Source organism: Embiotoca jacksoni, unplaced genomic scaffold (assembly GCF_022577435.1).
Source record: "Embiotoca jacksoni isolate LCO1_2020_lvr unplaced genomic scaffold, fEmbJac1.0.p SCAF_21, whole genome shotgun sequence".
NCBI lineage: Eukaryota > Metazoa > Chordata > Actinopteri > Embiotocidae > Embiotoca > Embiotoca jacksoni.
The window spans coordinates 5,502,619-5,521,441 of record NW_027185352.1 but is presented as its reverse complement, the minus strand read 5'-3'; the positions used below and the strand labels follow the sequence as shown (position 1 = coordinate 5,521,441).

The 18,823-nt window shown below is 40.6% G+C and overlaps 1 protein-coding gene across 2 annotated transcripts in view; it reads right to left on the bottom strand.

The window, feature by feature from the left end:
* The window catches only part of ptprz1b (protein tyrosine phosphatase receptor type Z1b), a 66,980-nt gene that overhangs the window by 33,830 nt on the left and 14,327 nt on the right, over positions 1-18,823 (bottom strand). For both annotated transcript variants that reach the window (XM_069156541.1, XM_069156542.1), the window contains exon 2: positions 9,393-9,461. In XM_069156541.1, the coding sequence (XP_069012642.1) occupies positions 9,393-9,461 (69 nt within the window). The remainder of the gene's footprint in view (positions 1-9,392; positions 9,462-18,823) is intronic.

Here is an 18,823-nt window from a genome sequence, read left to right as displayed (position 1 = left end):
AGAAGGTTAGGTTAGGTTAGGTTAGGTTAGGTTAGGTTAGGTAGTTACTTTATTAATCCCTGAGGGGAAATTTTTTTCACTACAGCAGCATACAGAAGCAACAAGATAATAATAGAACAATAAAATAGCAGTAAAATTATAAAATATAAATACAAAATATAACAATCCCCTCGTCCCAACCTACAACTGTACAGCCTTTCAATTTAATCACGTTTGAGCACCGCATCAATATGTTACTCTCCTATTTCTGTATAACGAATCTTCACCTCAGATTCTTTACATGTGTGACTGTCAACCAGTGAAAGACTTCCACCGACTGTTCACAATGACTAGCAGAAATACCTACACATGAGCAGAGTGAAAAACGTGAGATAGTTAGATAGGGGTACAAATACCATGACTGCTTCGTTCAAATCAGGTCGTGTTTACCGCGTACACGAGAAAAGTCCATAAGAACGGACCCTTTTTTTCCAATAAGCCTCCAGTTCACAGGTTGTGAGGTGTTGGCTGACTTTTATGGAAATGGCAGAAGCTGTGGAAGTTCAATTAATATTAATGTTAAGCTAATATATAGTAATTTTAGTCATGTATGACTAAAATGATCTTCTCCCTCTGTCCTCTGCAATTATGTCTTTGCATTACCTGCATTACGTTACCTGCCTGCTGGCTTGTTAATTGTTAGCCCCTGTGGCTTCTAGACACCCTCCATCTTACGGCCTAACTTCTTGAACGATAAGCATGCCGTGAACATGATTTGTTGTAACCACGAGTTTACTTTAACGCAACATTACTGGTTCATGAACGACACTTTTTTTTTTACACCAATTATATAAAATCCATTTTAAGAAAAAGAAAATTCCATCACACACTACAAATCAGTAAAAGCCTTTAGGTTTAATGCAGTTTAGTGAGGGAGAGTATAACCAAGGTTATTGTTTGTACAATTGCCTTACATGCTATCGGTAGAAGCTCTCTAGCTGGGTCTGCACGGAGAAGCATCCAGAGCAGAGCACACAACTCAGACAGGTATGTGGCCAAAAATGAGTTTGAAAAGGGTGAAATAAGGTGTTCTGATGTAAGATTTATTAACAAAGTTGAAAAGCAGTGATTTTATTTCAGCGGTTAGAAGAGGCTGCATAAAGTAAATGATGCAGCTCACTGGTGCTAATGAGATTTATTCTTGCATACACGGAGCAGAAGTTATGTTTTAAAAAGAAAAACTGCAGATGGAACATTTGGTTGTTTGGTCCTGAATGACAAGACACTTCTTATCAAGCCTTAGACATACCAGAAAACAAAGAGGACATATATCAATACTATACAACATCGTTGTTACATCTATATTTCAGATATAAGGTTTTTAAACTTGTATTTTGACGCACTTTGAGGAAAAACTGTTTCCTGGCCCCAAAAATATTCAGTGGCTCTTACTTTTATTCCAGAACAATTGATCTGTCAGAGCTGGTATCATGTGTTTCGATTAGCATCTCAGTTAGCAGTAGCACTCTTTGATTGTAGCACAGCAGCTGACTAAACCGAGAAATAAGAATTGTACCTTTGTGTGAGAGGAGACTTCAGCCATTTTTATTCAACAGAATTGATGTCTATGAATGCATTCATGGGCACTCATGGGGGCACACACACACACACACACACACACACACACACACACACACACACACACACACACACACACACACACACACACACACACACACACACAGACACACAAACACAGACACAAAGGAGTGAGTCAGAAGCTGACAAGATCTTAGCTCCTAAATGAATCTATTATGAATGACAGGGAAAGGAATACACACACACACACACACACTTGTACATCACTCATTCAGCGAGATCTACCATAATGACGTGCTGTCACACAAATCAGCAGCTACTGTATCTGACAATCAGGCCTGTCAGATTAATCCAAAAGGAGAGAAAAAAAATGGGTATGAATCATAATTCCCATATGCTCATCTTGTGATCTCAACGACTCGGTCTCGACATGTGAACATGAAAAGGTCTCCAGAGCCTGTTAGTGAAATATTAAACACTGGCTGGCTGTCTCATTTGACTGATTTACTGTTTATCAGAACCTACACACAGGTTGAGAAAAAAATAACGGCACACATCTCACTCAAAAAGAAACATCTGTACTTCATAGGCTCCACCCACTGAGGTTTAGCATGACCAATTAAATTCTTCCTTCCAATGTATTATTTGTTTCATCCAGAGGCCAGTCTGCCAACCTGCTACTGCTGGAGACAGATTGACCTCTCCAGGTTGTCAACATGAGCGTAAAGTTAAAAAAAATTTGGAGATTGAAGTCAATACACTTCACACTGTTTTCTGTCATGATCGTGATGGGCGACCAGTGTGCAAATAAAACTGCAAATTAAATCTTTAACCGAGCCACATACTGGTGAAAAGCCAGGAACAAGGACAGAACATAGGGAGCAGAAAGTGTGTGAAGACAGAAAACACACACATACACACCTCTGCCTCATTACCTCATGTCTCCCACAAGGCTCCGGGAGCAGCCACACAGGCTGAGCAACAACTGGAGCAGAAGAGATGCCAGCCTAAAGTATTTGGTGACTAAGAGAGCAGTTGAGAACGTGGTGGGTGGTGAACACGAACATGTACAGAGGAAAAGAGAGACAACAGACGCACGAGATGAGAGAAGGAACGGGGTCAAAGCTAGCTAGCTGACAGACACTTAAACAATAACAAGAATCAAGGATTTGCTGTTCTCGTCTTGTCAGACAAAGCCTCTAGAGGAGCTTTCAGACTCTCATGGGGCACTGAAACTTTGATTCTGCCTGTCATAATAAAGAGTTACAGAGAGCTGGTGATGTGTACTAACAAGGATTAGAAACAGGTCAGGTTAAGGCCTGATGAACAACACAAGCTACACTCACACAAACTGCATCAAACCTACGTGAGGATGAAGACTGACTAGAATACAATGATGGTGTAGGATTATAAAGTATTTTAAGTAATTACAAATGACTAGTATTATTATGAGGGTTATATTAAACCAAAAGGTCATCCAGCACTAGTGATCAGTGTTTCTCCGGGATGGGTTGTCACTCAAACTGAGTTGAAATGAAACGGGTGCACAGGAACTAAATAAAGAGTATTTACTGGACGTAACTACAGTTCTATGAGTACATTTGTATTTTGTTTCTTTCAGGGGGGGGGAGGTCCCATTGGCGGGCCGCCCGCCTTTTTTCACGAACCTGCTCAGTGTTTGTTTTAGTTTTTTTGTTGTCGCTCACTTTTCTCTTTCCGTTCACCGGTCGAGGCAGACGGACGCCGACACTGAATCTGGTTCTGCTGAAAGTTGGGTTCCTCTGTATCATACCGTAAAGTGCCCCGAGTTAAATAATAATAATAATAATACATTTATTCATCTGGATATCAGAAGTCTGATTCTTACTTTGAAGTAGCCAACTGAAGCCTTCCAGCTGTGTGCCACTTTATATTTGACGTTTGAATCTGTCCGCAACATTACACTTGGCAAGAGAGTACTGACTAACACTGAGTCACACTGCTGTATCACAAGCCTGTTCGTGGCATGAATATAAGTCAATCTTTAAACAAGTCGACCAATAGGAAACTACGTGAATGCTGTGACTTGTGTATCAAATAACACTTTTCCATCACGAATTTGCAAAGTTGTTCATGACCAGAATCTTCTACAAGCACTAAAATACGCCTGGAAAGGATTGTGAGACTGGTTGATGACTCAAACTTGCTGAGAAATACATGATTACATTCAGCAAGTGGTCCGCTGTTACCGGGTCGCTCACTCAATCTTCAGGCCATTCATTTAAAGTGTGCGCTGCATTCTTAGATGACTGTTTTCCAGCTTAATGACTACAAAGTGAATGTGAGGTGTATCTTACAGCCTTTCACGAGCACAATTTTTACGATCCACTGAAGCATCATAATGGCTTATTATGGGATCGTTTTCAGAAAGGGAGTACTACTAGTTACTGTTTCACTGTGAGATCTGATGGACAGCTTTCAGTCTTTTATACATAGGGGGGAAAAACTGCATCTACAACGTATTGGAAATTGCTTTTTTAATATAATCTTTGGAAGTCTATGGACACCTGTTGGCTGTGATTATGGACCTTTATTGACAAATTGATGGTCGACATATGAACTCAAATGTAAATCGAGCACCCACATGCACTGAAGACATGAAAGATTTATTTCCGAGAAGCTGAAAACTACTAAAGATTGATGATGCAAGTTATGACACCAAAATATGGGACAACTGGAAGTCTTCAACCTAAATGACAAGGACATATCTGAACGACACCTCGAACAGAAATATATCCAACATCTAGATTGAAGTAATAAAAGTCTGATAAATTGATCCATAATGATTTGACATTTTCAGTTTAAATCAGTTGGCACACCTGTCATGATGCCCTCCATGCACGCTGGCATGGCCCCCTGAGCTCTGATATACATAAGTAATAAGAGGAAGCAACCTTTTGTTTCCTCAAGATAACAGGTTCATTATCTCGTTTATCTAGAGGTAACAAAGCTAGTTTTCTCAAAACAACAAAATAATTAACTTGCAGCATTAAAAAAAAAAAAAAATGATTGTAAGCACAGCTGTTCACAGCTTCCATAATTATCCAGCCATCCAACCATTATCTACACCCGCTTTATCCTGAACCAGGTCACGGGGGGGCTGGAGCCTATCCCAGCTCACATTGGTCGAAGGCAGGGTACACTCTGGACAGGTCGCCAGTTTATCACAGGGCCACATAGAGACAGACGGAAACAAAGACCATTCATAATTATCTTCATCTAAAAAACATTTTTTGTTTATAGTTTGTTTGCAGTGAATGTCTGATGATCATAAATCCACACAGTTGACCTGAATTACACTTACCGTGACTAACATGGATTTTATTGAGATTTCCTCCAGAAATGAGATTTGGCCAGATGAAGCCATCACACAGCCTCTCTCTCTCTCTCTCTCTCTCTCTATCACCCTCTCTCTCTCTCTCTCTCTCTCTCTCTCTCTCTCTCTTTATCAGTCTCGCCCTAATGATGTTGCTGCATTAGGAGCAGCGCTCTGTTCCACTGCAGGGTAAATACACCATGTTTTCTTGGAAACGACTGCACAGTTTAACCAAACGAGTGATCTGATCCTAAATGGGAACACATAAATCATTTGGTCTCTAACACGCCACTTCTCTTTCCAATTCGATCATTACAAAACATAAACAAATAGATTTCATCGACGTATGAGGACAGGACAGAAGTATTCATATTTAAAATCTGTACGTGCGTGTGTGTGTGTGTGTGTGTGTGTGTGTGTGTGTGTGTGTGCGCACGCATGCTCCCCAGACAATGCACCAGGGGAGCATTGAAGCCTGCATGGCCGCCGGCTACGACTTACTTGGATCAAGAATAGAGGAGAGACGGAGAGAAGAGAGAGACACAGACACACAGGTACAGAAAAAAAGACAGAGTGAAATCCATCAGTAATGAAGTCAACGTTTTGATTCAATTATGTTCTGTTTGCCTTTTCCTTAAAGCCGATTCCTCTAAATGGTGCCACTCCAGTGATAATCTCCTCTTATATAACTATCTATTATAATGTTGATGCTGTTTTGAGGTAAGTAACTCTTCTACTGCCACATGAATAAAACTCAAAAAAAGCAAAAGAAAAGCCTTACTTTTTTTTTTTTTATATATTCATCTCGTAGGAATAAAGTATCTCTCTAATATTCCTACAGTATAAAGACTTCCCATTTCATTTGTCTGGCGGAGGAAACGCTGGCTTATCAGACCACATGATTACACACAAACACTTCCATGCACACAAACACACAACAGATGGGGCCCTAAGGGGTGTCTTCCAGGCAGAGGGATCCCAGGGACCCCCTGGAGACAAAGCGGAGAGTAATGATGGGCACAGCAGGGAAAAGGAGGATTCATGCACACGCATACATGGTGTAGCTTTAGATTTAATGCTAATACTTTAAATAGCTGTTAAAGCTACTTAAACAAATAACTATAACAATTCAGTTTTAGTTCATGAGTTGTTGTTTTTTTTTTACTTTTTAAAGTAACTCTCAAATGATGCTCAATATCAAACCTACAGATTGTCACGAAACCCTACAGTTGCTTTTTCAGTGTTTTAGTATATTTCAGTCATTGTTTTGGTTTTACAGTTTATTTTGTTTCTTTCTCAATGCACTCATTAATTAGTAGCTGAAGCAGGAAACTGCTTTCGGTGAAAAAACTCATTAAAGCCACTGATGCCAGAACACTCGACTACCTACGAGGAACACAGTGGAGGATTTAGCAGGTACAGAGTCAGATGTTACCCACAGAAGTTGGTGGATACCAAAGCAGAGTAGAAAAAAAAAGTTAATTTTCGAGAGAAATTTATTGTGTGGCCAGAAACAGAAGTCCAATTGGACCTTAACGTTGTTCCTGGAAGAAACACCCGAACGACCTTATTCAGTCAGATAACATACTACAAGTCTTCTCAGTCCTAAAGGTTAATTTGACGTATTTGATCTCAAGTTCATTTGAGTACTGAATCTTCAGATCTATAATAATAATCTCTAATTTGAAAAAGTATAATCATTTAGCTGAGCCTGGATGACATAACAAAGAACCAGCTGGGTTATCAGGGACCAAAATGTCTGAACTCTTACTTCATAAAGAGAAGACTTCATGAAGTCAAAACCTTCTTCCTCGTTTTAGTTGTTTAACATTTTAAACCTGTTGTGGAAAATCGAACCAAATAACCATGCTTTGAAAAGGTTTTTTGTGCCTAATTTTAAACTTTCTCCTACTCTCCAACTCTCCCTCTCCTGCCCCCACTTTCTTTTATTTCCCTTTTGTCCCCTGTACTTCTGACCTAACTAAAAAGCTGTGCACAGTGCCTCACAATGAAGTGTGTTTCTTTCACATGTTAATGATTTTACTCACGGCTCAGCACACTGCACAAGGCAAGAAACAGAGCTGGTCAGAAAAACAAGGTTGTGTACACACACACGCATGCATGCACGCGCACACACACACACACACACACACACACACACACACACACACACACACACACACATAAACCCACGCACACACACACACTCAGTGGTGGCGATAGTTACAGTGAATCTAAATGAACTGCCACTGAGCTGCCCTCAGTTGTGATGATGAACTTTGAAACTCAACAGAAAGAAACATGAGAAATAGTAAGTTTGGTAGGAAGGAAGGAAGGAAGGAAGGAAGGAAGGAAGGAAGGAAGGAGGGAAAGAAGGAAGGAAGGAAGGAAGGAAGGAAGGAAGGAAGGAAGGAAGGAAGGAAGGAAGGAAGGAAGGAAGGAAGGAAGGAAGGAAAGAAGGAAGGAAGGAAGGAAAGAAGGAGGGAAAGAAGGAAGGAAGGAAGGAAGGAAAGAAGGAAGGAAGGAAGGAAGGAAGGAAGGAAGGAAAGAAGGAAGGAAGGAAGGAAGGAAAGAAGGAGGGAAAGAAGGCAGGAAGAATGAAAGAAAGAAACAAAGACACAAAGAAAGAGAGAACGAAAAGACAAAGCATGATGAAAAACTGGAAAAGAAACTGTGTATCAGCTCCATTTCTGTTGCAGCCAGCTTTTCAGCATTCATGACCCTTTCAGTGAATCACACAAAAACAACAGCTCCACTTTGACAAACAGGGTGTGTGTTTGTGTTTGTGTTTGTGTCTGGGAACTGATTGTACAGATCTCACAGAGGGAAAGAAAACAATCTCCAAGATGAAAATACATATGCACCTATTGATGTTCATGCTGCTTCACAACCATAAGCTGAAACAAGTGGAATGAACAACATTATACGGCTGTGTGCTGTGTGTGTGAATCTGGGTTGAGTCACTACCTTAATGCGAGTCCATTAAACCTTGGCTCACGACCAGGTTTCAAATTAAAGTCTGTGAGCAAAGTTTATAGTTAGTAAGTGGATGTTCAGACCCATGAAAAGCAATAAGTTGATGGAATTGAATTTGCTGTAGTAGGTTTCATTATATTTCGGTTTGGTGTGTAAAGTTTCATTATTACATTGATATAATTAACATTTTACTCATTTAGAAAGAGCATGGGCGAGCCAAACCGCTGAGGAAGCATGTAGCCGACAGTATTTCTTTCATCTTTGTGTTAACAGTTGAGTAAAAAATACAATGTCTATTACCAGTAAGGAACCAGTAAACCACGTCATAAATTTTGCAGAGCTTTAAATATTGTCATGGTTTTAGGACTTTGTAAAACTGAAGGAATGAACACCAAGAAGAACGTTAATCTTTATCTTACATTTAAAAAATACTGTGTTTACCACGGAGCAAATGTAGGCTCTGCAATATGTAATATTTAGGTGATTTAGTGGCATTAACTGTGTATCTTCGCCATGATAAACCTCCCTTTTCAGCAGCTGAAAGGAAGAGCTTCAAAGAACAGATCCAAACACGGGAATTAGTGCCAACTGGCTGCTCAGTATGTCCATATAAGTACATAACACTCATTGCTTCAAAATAAATCCATCAAATATATGATTAATAGGATCAATAAACTACCCAGAACATGTTGCTACTCTGATTTTGCGGTGTAGGTGGAGAAGGTTCAAGCTGATTGGTCAATTAAAGGCCTAATTTATACTTGATGACCGTGAGAATTACAGAATCCACTCTGACAGCCTCAGATCTTTTGCCAGCAGTTTAATGCATCGTGCAGTGTTACGAGCTTAAAACGGCATGTGTCAGCAGCGTGCCGTTCAGGGCTGCAGGTTAATAAGTCTAATAGTTGTGCGTTTAGCCCACTGACGGCCTGTTGAGCCCGATCTCTCCTCCGGATTCCCTCCCCTGATCGCTAAGAAGCTAATCTCTCCCCCCTCGAACCGATACTGCCTGTCTGCGTCCGCTCTTTGTTTCTGGTGGACCGCGGCTTAGCTCAGCGGGAGCTCCGTGCTGAGTTAGCTGGTGTCATCCAACCATATGGTCGGAGGCAGATCAAGGCTCTCTCACGGGAGATGTTAACAGATAATTCCTGCAGTTCATGTGATATCAAGACTGTGAAGAAAGCATGAGGCCCCTCAATCCTTGAGGCTTTCCAGATCAAACTTTCTGCCACTGTTCCCAGGTGTACAGTACACCACAGCTCTTATTCTATTCCGTTTATGTTTTATTGCGCCTTTGTTTTTTCTTTTCGTCGGTGTAGAATATATTTGCTCTTGTAAAGGACTTGTTGGATCTGATTAACACTCGTCACATCTTGTTAAAACGTAGTGCAAAATCTGTGTTGTAACTTTTCACAGGACGGTCAAATATATTTTATCACGGCGGGAAATAAGATCAGAAAAATCCCTGCAAGCTCATACAAACCTGAGTACGACCAGTCGATATCCTCTGGGAGTTTCCTCAGGCCTTGGACCAACGGTTCTGCTGCCACAACTATCAGAGACAGAGACAGATTATTAGGATCATTTTGCATTTTCAAAAACACACACAAATGTACACAGTGCTCTGAGCTGCTTTGTGACTTTCTGTGTGTCTGCCATATGAGCAGTAACAACGATAAACTGTATATAAAAGGGGAAATAGTTTCCAGGTCTGAAAAATGAGGCTGATGCGGAAGTGCCTTAAGATGCAATACCACCGAGTGCCACTAGAGGTTGGCTTCAAAAAGCCTCCGGCTCCATAGACTCCCATTCAACTAGTCTCATGAAATTCTCAGTCAATAATTTCGTTGTTCGTGTTGTTAGCTAAAGTTGCTCCTTCTTATTAGTTTTCTGGCGGGCCTTTTAAAATAATCCCGTCATTTATTAGAAAACAAGCTTCAAAAAGCCAATCAGATCGAGTCAGATCCCCCGCTCGCCCAAATATGGTTACTACCGGCTCCAAACCGCTCTGAACTAGCAAGATAGCATTGGTCAAAATATGAAATTGAGGCTTCATAGCGCCATTCACAAACCAGCGGGTGACATCATTGATGGTTGACACTTGGTAACAGCCTTTTCCTATTATTCAGCTCAACATATTCATTCAACTACCTAGCCTGCTAGAATGGCTCCATTCAGTCAGAGAGAAAAAGTCAGATTTTCTGATAATACCAGTAAAGCCACTGTTTTGTACTGTACCTATTAAAGTGGTGGAAGAAGATCATTCTGTGTATGAACAGCCAGTCCCATAGTCGGATTAACAGCAGCAAAATTCAGAAGAGACATCTCGTTCTCTCTCTTTTGTTTCATTTTGATTTCTCACAGCTGCCACTGCACACACATTCAGCTCTTACTTTAACAAACCAAATACATGTGATTCATTTCCTCTGCAGCCACAGAGAGTCTCCTGTTCAAACACTATCTTCAAAGTAAAATGACTTGTGTGCAACATACACAGGCTTCTGAGATGTGGCAGAAACAGAGCACTAACCTGTAGTTTCTCTAATAGACACACACACACACACACACACAGAAAGAGCTATCTATTTCCTGGTCGTAATGTTCACTCAGGAACAGCAGAGGATACAATGATGTATGAAGTCACAGCTCCAGTGTGTCTATGTGTGAGTGCCACTTGTCTGATTCCCCCTCAACACTCTCACTGTACATTCACTAAGAGCTTTGTGTCCTCCTATAGACATCCTGTCTTCCTCTAAGACATGTCAAATATTTTTAGACTCATACTCAGATGAACAACTCTCTGCCTTGTGCTATCTCGACTGAAGTCTGTCTCTCAATTTTAACATTTTACTTCCACCCTTCCTGCTAATACGGATGAGTCAGTGCTTCATGTCATGTTCAGAAAATTAATTCATTGTATCTGAGTGAAAGTTTTTTTTTTCATGAATGCTGATGAGTATATTTTCAAATCAATCTGTACTGTATAAAAGGTCTGTGTTAAGATACAATCACACTGTATATACAGCTTATTTATGACCAACTGTATGGGTTTTACAGTGTTGTAGTTTTAAAATACAACCAGATGGCATATTTTATGTTATCACTGGCGACACAATCTGACAAGCCTGTTGCTGCACTACCCTCTATGGTATATCGAGAGGACGAAGAGCAGGCCAATACAGATTACAACAGCAAAACGCATCATGAGAGTGATATGCTCAGAAACAACACATATCAATAAAAAAAATAAGGACTACAACAATACATCTTTTCTTTCTTTGATCTTTCACTGTGCAAAAAATACCAAAAACCTGCCCTCCAAGAAGATTAAAGCCCCGTGTGGAGTCAGATTTAGGTCACTGACAACTACCATCATATTCACAACATTAAGTCCGTCAATGCAGCTCAGCTGAACACACAATAATCCTGTTGTTTACTGTATACAGCAGCAGGATAGAAACGCAGGGGAAGTTGCTGCACATATGCTTTTATCTGCTTGGTGTTGTTTGAAACGCCGAAGACGTGTAGCCACGAATGCCCTTCTGTATTATCGGTACAATTTTCCGCACTATGAATATTCAACAAACTCTGATACAGAAGCAGCTACAGGGGTTTAAATGTTGTGCTTCACTGTTAACTCAATTTGGCTTCTTTTTCCATTTTATTTTCGCATGTGAGGCAGACGCTAAAAGTAAAAACAGTCATTGCTTTCTTTTTTCTGCTGTTGGAGGTTACAGGGAGCTCTCTGCTAAAAACAGACAAGCGATGGGTAATTAAGAAAGCTGAGAAAAGGTCTGGAAACATCTGAGCGGAGCATCATTTCTTAAGCCTTAAAATAAATTTCAATAATATGTAATTACAGCTTTCTTCATTATGTTTCTTCACTTCATTGAATCCAGAACTCGGTTCAAAGTGCTAACGAATATGTTAACAGAAAAAAATACCTTTTAGAAGTAAGAACTGAATGAGAAATGTACAAATGTATAAATAATAACAACAATATTGTATAAATAATGCATGAATTTCACTCAGGAATAACAGATTGAGACTGGGACACAATATCAGAGCCCTATGTTGTGGCATGCTGAACTGACAAGAATGACAAATAGTAGACAATCACAACCCGAGTAGACTGAGAGTTATTATGCTCTTTTATATCTGTATCTCTTTTATACCATCACGGTTCATGTAAAGTGAGAACGAAGTGAAAGAGAAAAACAAGGTCTGATGTATACCAGTCTGCACAACAAAACTCCACCGCCAGTCGCACTGCTTTCTATAAATTCAATGCATTTGATGATTACATTCATGATGAAAGACAATAATGAAAAATAAATGAGAAGAGAGAAGAATGGAGTCGAGTCTGGGGTTATAGCGTCAATAATAGCTTCATTAACATCACACTATGAGGGACTTTAATTTAATTTACCCTTCGAAACTCAGACACACACACACACACACACACACACACACACACACACACACACACACACACACACACACACACACACACACACACAGCTGTTATTTCAATGCAGTGTTTTGTGATCTTGTTGGAGAATAGAATTTCCATCTGAAAAGAAAAGGTATTTACAAAATCTAATTGGCTTCAAATACGAGAGCTGTCTGATCAGATGCAGTGAAATCTTTTGAAATATGCAATAAATGTATATCAAAAGTATTTTCTTCTCACACTGTGACCACACTTAATGTTAAAAGTTAGCTGCAACACATGATTTACTGCATTGCAACATCCTGCTCCTTCACATCAGTCTCCCCTCAGCATCTGTCCAGTCCATGTTTACCAAAGTGAAACTATGAAGCCTGCTGGACCTAGTTTGACACCAGTTGCCCTTTATTCAGGGGATTCAGCTGATACAACCGAGCATGACCATTAAAAAAAACATTTCTTTGAATCATCTCAGTGGAGCTGCACTCACAGGACGCCGATGGAATTCCTCAGAGATGATGGATTACATCTCTTAACCAATCACTGTGTCTGAACAGGCTGTTACAGATGTTGAAGGGAACTGATTTGTTTCTCCAACCGGCTGTGTTGAAAATATTCACACAGCCAGTGGTGTTTAAAATGAGTGACACAAACAGATATGAGAATGTGAAAGACTCCAAATTGGTTTTACATGTTATATCAATGTTTTAAAATTGACCTGGTCCTGCCCTGACCACAACAGAACAAATCTCTATTTCAACTGCATGATATATATGTAACAGAGATATGATTATACAGCTGCCAGGTTGTGGCTTTGTGGTTAAAACACTGACCATAAACTATAACATCCCAGACTGCATCTTTGTTTGTTTGTTTGTTTCCTCTTTCCTTTGTTTCTTGTCCTCTCCCTCCACTGCCTGTATTAAAGGTTTGAACATGCTTCCTGCTAACAGCAATGAACATGTCACTAAAATATAAAGGATAATGAACTGAAATCTATCTGACTCCTGTCCACTGTGTTATGAGTATTAAAGAAAAAAAAAGTGAGGTGTAAGATAAACTTTCAACCTGGGCCCCATTTCCTGTCATTTTGGGTGAATAATGGGAAGAATGTCTTCTAAAATCTGTCCAGCACTAACTGAGAGCACATTAGCCACAAGACTTGAAACAGGCTGCAATGTCATACTTTGGCACAGTTATGCCCCGTCAATGTAAATCCAATAAAAGTGCTTATTTTAATTCACTGGCCGGTTCAGATATTTAATATAATTATCTGACAACATTATTGAAAGAATCCCAAAAACAAAACACAAGTCTTGCTATGAAATGTCACAAAAGGTGGAAACGTTATTGAGAGTTGGAGAGAAGTGTTACTTTAATAAATCACGCAGCGTGTTTCCAAACTGTGCAAACAAAATGTCACGCAGCTTTCATCGACGATCCTTTGTTGCCAACACTCCTGTCTATACATGCATCTTGCAGAACGTCGGGTCTGCAGTGACCATTTTGACAGAAACAGCGACAGCCAGCAAAAGAAGAGAAGACATCCGATACAAAAGGACCTTCTTCTAAAGAAGAATCCTCTTCCAAGAGTCAAGAGAGCTTCAGCAGACAGACTAGAGGTAATGCTATTAACTAAAGTTATGATTTCAGTTTCGTGATCCTCTTCCATTATACTGAGCATATGAGCCTGTCAGTGGTATTTTCTGTAGATGTACATTGACCGGGTGCAATTGCCCCACAGCATAACATCACAGTCTGTTTAGTGACGGCAGGCTAAAGTGCTCCCGCTCAATACTGGCTTGATTTCAAAAGTCGTTTTTCCCATTTGACACTTAGACCCAGAATGATATGTAAATTTTGGTTGTGGAAGAAAAATCCCAAAGTTTCCCATTTAATAGCTATTCTCAAAACCTTCAAGACAAAAAGGGCTTTTGATGGACATTTTGGGTCATGAGGTAGGTTTCCCATCTAGAGCAGTGACGCTTTAATATAGCATGATGAGACGGTACTGCACAAACGAAAAGCCGGGAGCAAAGAGACACTTGTCCGCTCTGCTTTAAAGAGCAGAGCGGACAGTGATGGGACTCCATTTCTGCAGGCTGGCCATGCATAAAGCTCACAGCTGAATCACTGTATTATTCCACCCATCTGCGCTCTATCTGCTTTATCTGATTTCCCAGAACTCCACATTAAAGGTTTAGGTGACTGCAGCAGAGATGAAATATTCCCATGATTTATTCATACAGGAAAGGTCAAAGGACGTGCAGCTTTCCAACAGTGCGCTGCTTCATTGTCACACATTTACACATATCTTTGAAATAAGGATAGAAAAAGACAGTACAGATTGAGTAAAGAACTGGTTTCTAGTTTTGAATCTGTTGATGAGGATGAGCTCGTGACAAGCAGATCTGACACAGAATAATAAAGCAAATAACAGCGGAGTGTCAGCCGGGCACCCGACACCTTGACTACAAGTGTCTTCCATTCTGAAGTGTCAGTCACTGAGGATAATTTACTACAAGAACAACACTCAAACGTGCAATATGGCCAAAACATGTTGATGAAGAGCAGAAGTGAAGATCATTAGATCTCACTTGTCAATCGAGTGAATGTTAAAAATGTTCTCAGTATTTGAAGCATTTTCCTCGAAACCTGGCAGCTGATCTCACAAAGATGATGTTTGAATTACGTCGTTGTAGGTAGTGTGACAAAATGCAAACATTGATGAGGTTCCCTATGGTAGTGAAAACCCAAACACCCATCTACTATCTATACCCACTTTACATGGGGGAGCTGGAGCCAGTGCCGGCTGACCAGTCCATCACCGAGGACGAACGCCTTACGGGCAATTTAGAATCACTAATTAACCAAACATGCATGTTTTTGGATGGTGGGAGGAAGCTGGAGTACCCGGAAAGAAGGACATGCAAACTCCACACAGAAGGGCCCTCACCCCAATTAGGATTTGAACCAAGCTCCAGCCGAGGCTCGAACCCTCAATCTTCTTGCTGTGAGGCTTACAGTGTTGACCGCTTCACCACCATGCCACCCAGTGACAACTTCAATGTTGAATTTACAGTGTATCAGAATACAGTGTGTATCCTTCATTTCTTTTATGTAATTCAGTAGCACCTCTATCGGATAACAAAATAGAGAAATAAAATCTGGCGTTCACATAAAAAGGTGAACAAATAAAGGCAGAGATCATGAAACTGCAGCCATCATCCTGACAGGCCGGTGTGTCCCCTCAGATCTGCTTACATCAATCCACCACGTTCAGCTCATTCCTGGGGTGATTTGGTGATGAACTGTTTAAATTTACCGTTTCAGTGTTGGCCGTGACCTTTTCGCCTCCTTCTTTAGTTACCAATCTCTTGTGTTTTCCTCGGAGGCCTTTTCAGTAACCCCCAGAGACGAGGCATGAACGTGTTGCTTTCAATCAAACATGTACCCACACAAGAACTTCACTGCTGCAGTTTGTGAACCACGGAGGCTGTATTGAATCACCGTTATTGAAAAGTCTCCCTGTCTTGTAACTGCACTGAATTCAAGAGAGATGTCACTAATTTTTATTATTGTTTTTTATACAGCTGAAGTCTTGCACTGTATTTTTTTTGGCATGTAGATGCTGCAGGGAGGATTCACTGAAGCCGGCTCAGTGTTATTAGATTTGGGTTAAGTGAGCCAGTCCCGGCTGAACACTAATGAATAGCACCGTGTTGGATTACAAGACTCCTGGGGCTGACTTAGCTCGAATCCCCGAGATGAGGGAATCGTCCATCGGATGCATTTACACCGATACAAACTGATTTTCAACAGTAGATGTTATTACTGTTGTCCTCTTACGTGAAGCCCTGTGTGCTCCTTCGGCAACAAGAAGACTGTGTTCAGACCACAAGAAGGAAAGTGTCTGGAAGGTTCTGTGAATTTATGAAGGCTTTAGTTTGCACCCTGATAAACAAGCTTGTTTGAGTTTCACACAAAAATGACAGCATATGTTTTTCAGCTTAAAACAAACTATGTTTTAAGTTAATTCAGTACAAAAGCACGTCATTTTTTTTTGGAGCACAGCGAGTGTCATTAATTTTGCAGATGTGGACAAATACAAATTTGTCCTAATGAGATGAAAAGTCAGGAGATCACCAAAGTAAGATACATAATGTGAGAACTGTGAGTGTCTGTACCAAGTTTTATGCAAATGTATCCAATAGATCCTGAGATATTTCACTGGATAAGTTAAAAACGTAGACCTGGATGAGAAGCGTGAGGATCATCAAAGTCATTAGGGTTCATCCCTCTGAGCAGATTGGATATCGGTACCAAATCTCACAGTAATCCATCCAATAGTAGTCCAGGCATTTCACTAAAAATGTCAACTTCAAGCTGTTGGTAGATGAACAGTGAGGGGAATTGCCAAAGTTATTCAGGTCCATCGTCTGAGGATGACAAAAGTCTCTGAAAAATGTCTTGGTAATCCATCCAATAGCTGTTCAGATATCTCATATGAGATCAAAAACAAACTGAAACATAACAATTAAACCCCGCTTGGTGACTTCATGCTCTTTCCTCTTCTTTGAGCCGCCCTCAGCATGCAGCATGAAAACGAAGGCCTCCGCCATCACATCATGAAAAACATTCCTACAGTCCAACAACAAATAAAACTAACTACTGTTCTTTTGCTAAGTGAGAGGACCCCGAGACAACACCTGCCATAACTGATCACTGATGAACACGCGACATACGTGTCACACAAAACGTGACACCTGTTGACCTCAGCGTCACACACACACACACACACACACACACACACACACATATATACATACATACATACAGGCACATGTCTCCAGGGGCCAGACTATAACTTATATAGCATTCAGCTGTGTTGCGTGTCAGCTTGACTTCCCTCACATTCACTGTCTCACCGTTTCTGTCGCCTGTCTGACTTTCTGCATGTCATACTAGAAACTATGTGCAGGACCATCAGCAGGACGGTGAAACACAAAGACACTACAGAGACAGAGAATGTTTTAAAGTTGTAGACTCGATAGAGAGGATTTTAATTTCAGTGTTAACAGGACCACATTACACTATTTACCAGTCAGATTAAACATCCATTTAACGGCTGGAACAATATCAGCCATTCAATTGTCCATTTAATTAAATCCCAGCCATTTAATCACCTGTAGAGGAGATGAAATTTTAGCATTTTTCATCAAATAAGAATGGGGAAGTCTGGTATCTGGTAATTAAAAAATAGTTTTGCCTAACCTCATGTACAAGTCCAGGGATTTTAGGACCCTTTATGGCCCATTTATATCCTGCTGCATCTGAGATGTCTCACATTCATCTTCTTTGTCCATGTTGAATGAACAAAGCCTCACAGTGAAGTCCAGCAGCACAGGTTATGAGTTAATGAGATTAGGCTCCACATTAAATGGAGGATATTGTTTCTGGGTGCTAAACAAACAAAGCATTGTTCCACGAGGACTCGACCACATTAAAGCCGCAATATAAAACCTTATCAGAGGAGCCTATCACTGTGTGTGTGTGTGTGTGTGTGTGTGTGTGTGTGTGTGTGTGTGTGTGTGTGTGTGTGTGTGTGTGTGTGTGTGTGTGTAATAGAGCATGTGGAGTGTCTTGCAGTCGAGTTGTTCTGAAAGGGACAAGGCAGTACGTTTTGTGAGAAAGTGTGTGTGCACGTGTGTGTAATGAGGTGACTGTGAGAATATGGGGCCCTATGTTGGAGGTGGTAATACAGTTGAACAGCTGGGTGTGGGTTGGGATGTAAAAAAAACATATACACACACACACATGCACGTAGAAACACACACACACACACACACACACACACACACACACACACACACACACACACACACACAGTGTCAGGTAACACCCCACCATGTCCAGCCAGATGGGGTATCACGAATTCCTTTAACAGCCATTTGGCTCCATGAAAGTCTAATAAAACTGAGCTTGTTCTGTTACTTAAAACTCTGCTCAGCTTTAACCAGATGCAAACACACTGGTGACCACTGAGAAGTGATCACAGCTTTCTGCCGGGTCTCCAAGAGACAAAAGGCGTAGTGTGTTTCAGGGTAACTGATTGGACTTTAAATGAATAATTCCCACACCAACAGCATGAGTCAGTGATGTAGTTTTGAGTTAAAAATGGTCTTGCCTGTATTTCTGCTGCAGCTATTTGAATTTCATTATTTTGTTCCTATTTAAAACAAAAGGAGGCTGTGGGGATTTTGTCCAAAACGTCCACAGTAACACACCTCCCTCTGTGGACACATAAAATATAGGACAGCATACAAAGAAATGACGGAAAAACCCTGAAGAGAAGCTGTGATGCGGGAAATATTTTGTTTATCCGCAGCTATTCAACTGTGAAACGTCAAAACGTCTATGACTCCACTGTAGGATATGGAATATGTTCATAGGGCTGCAAACAC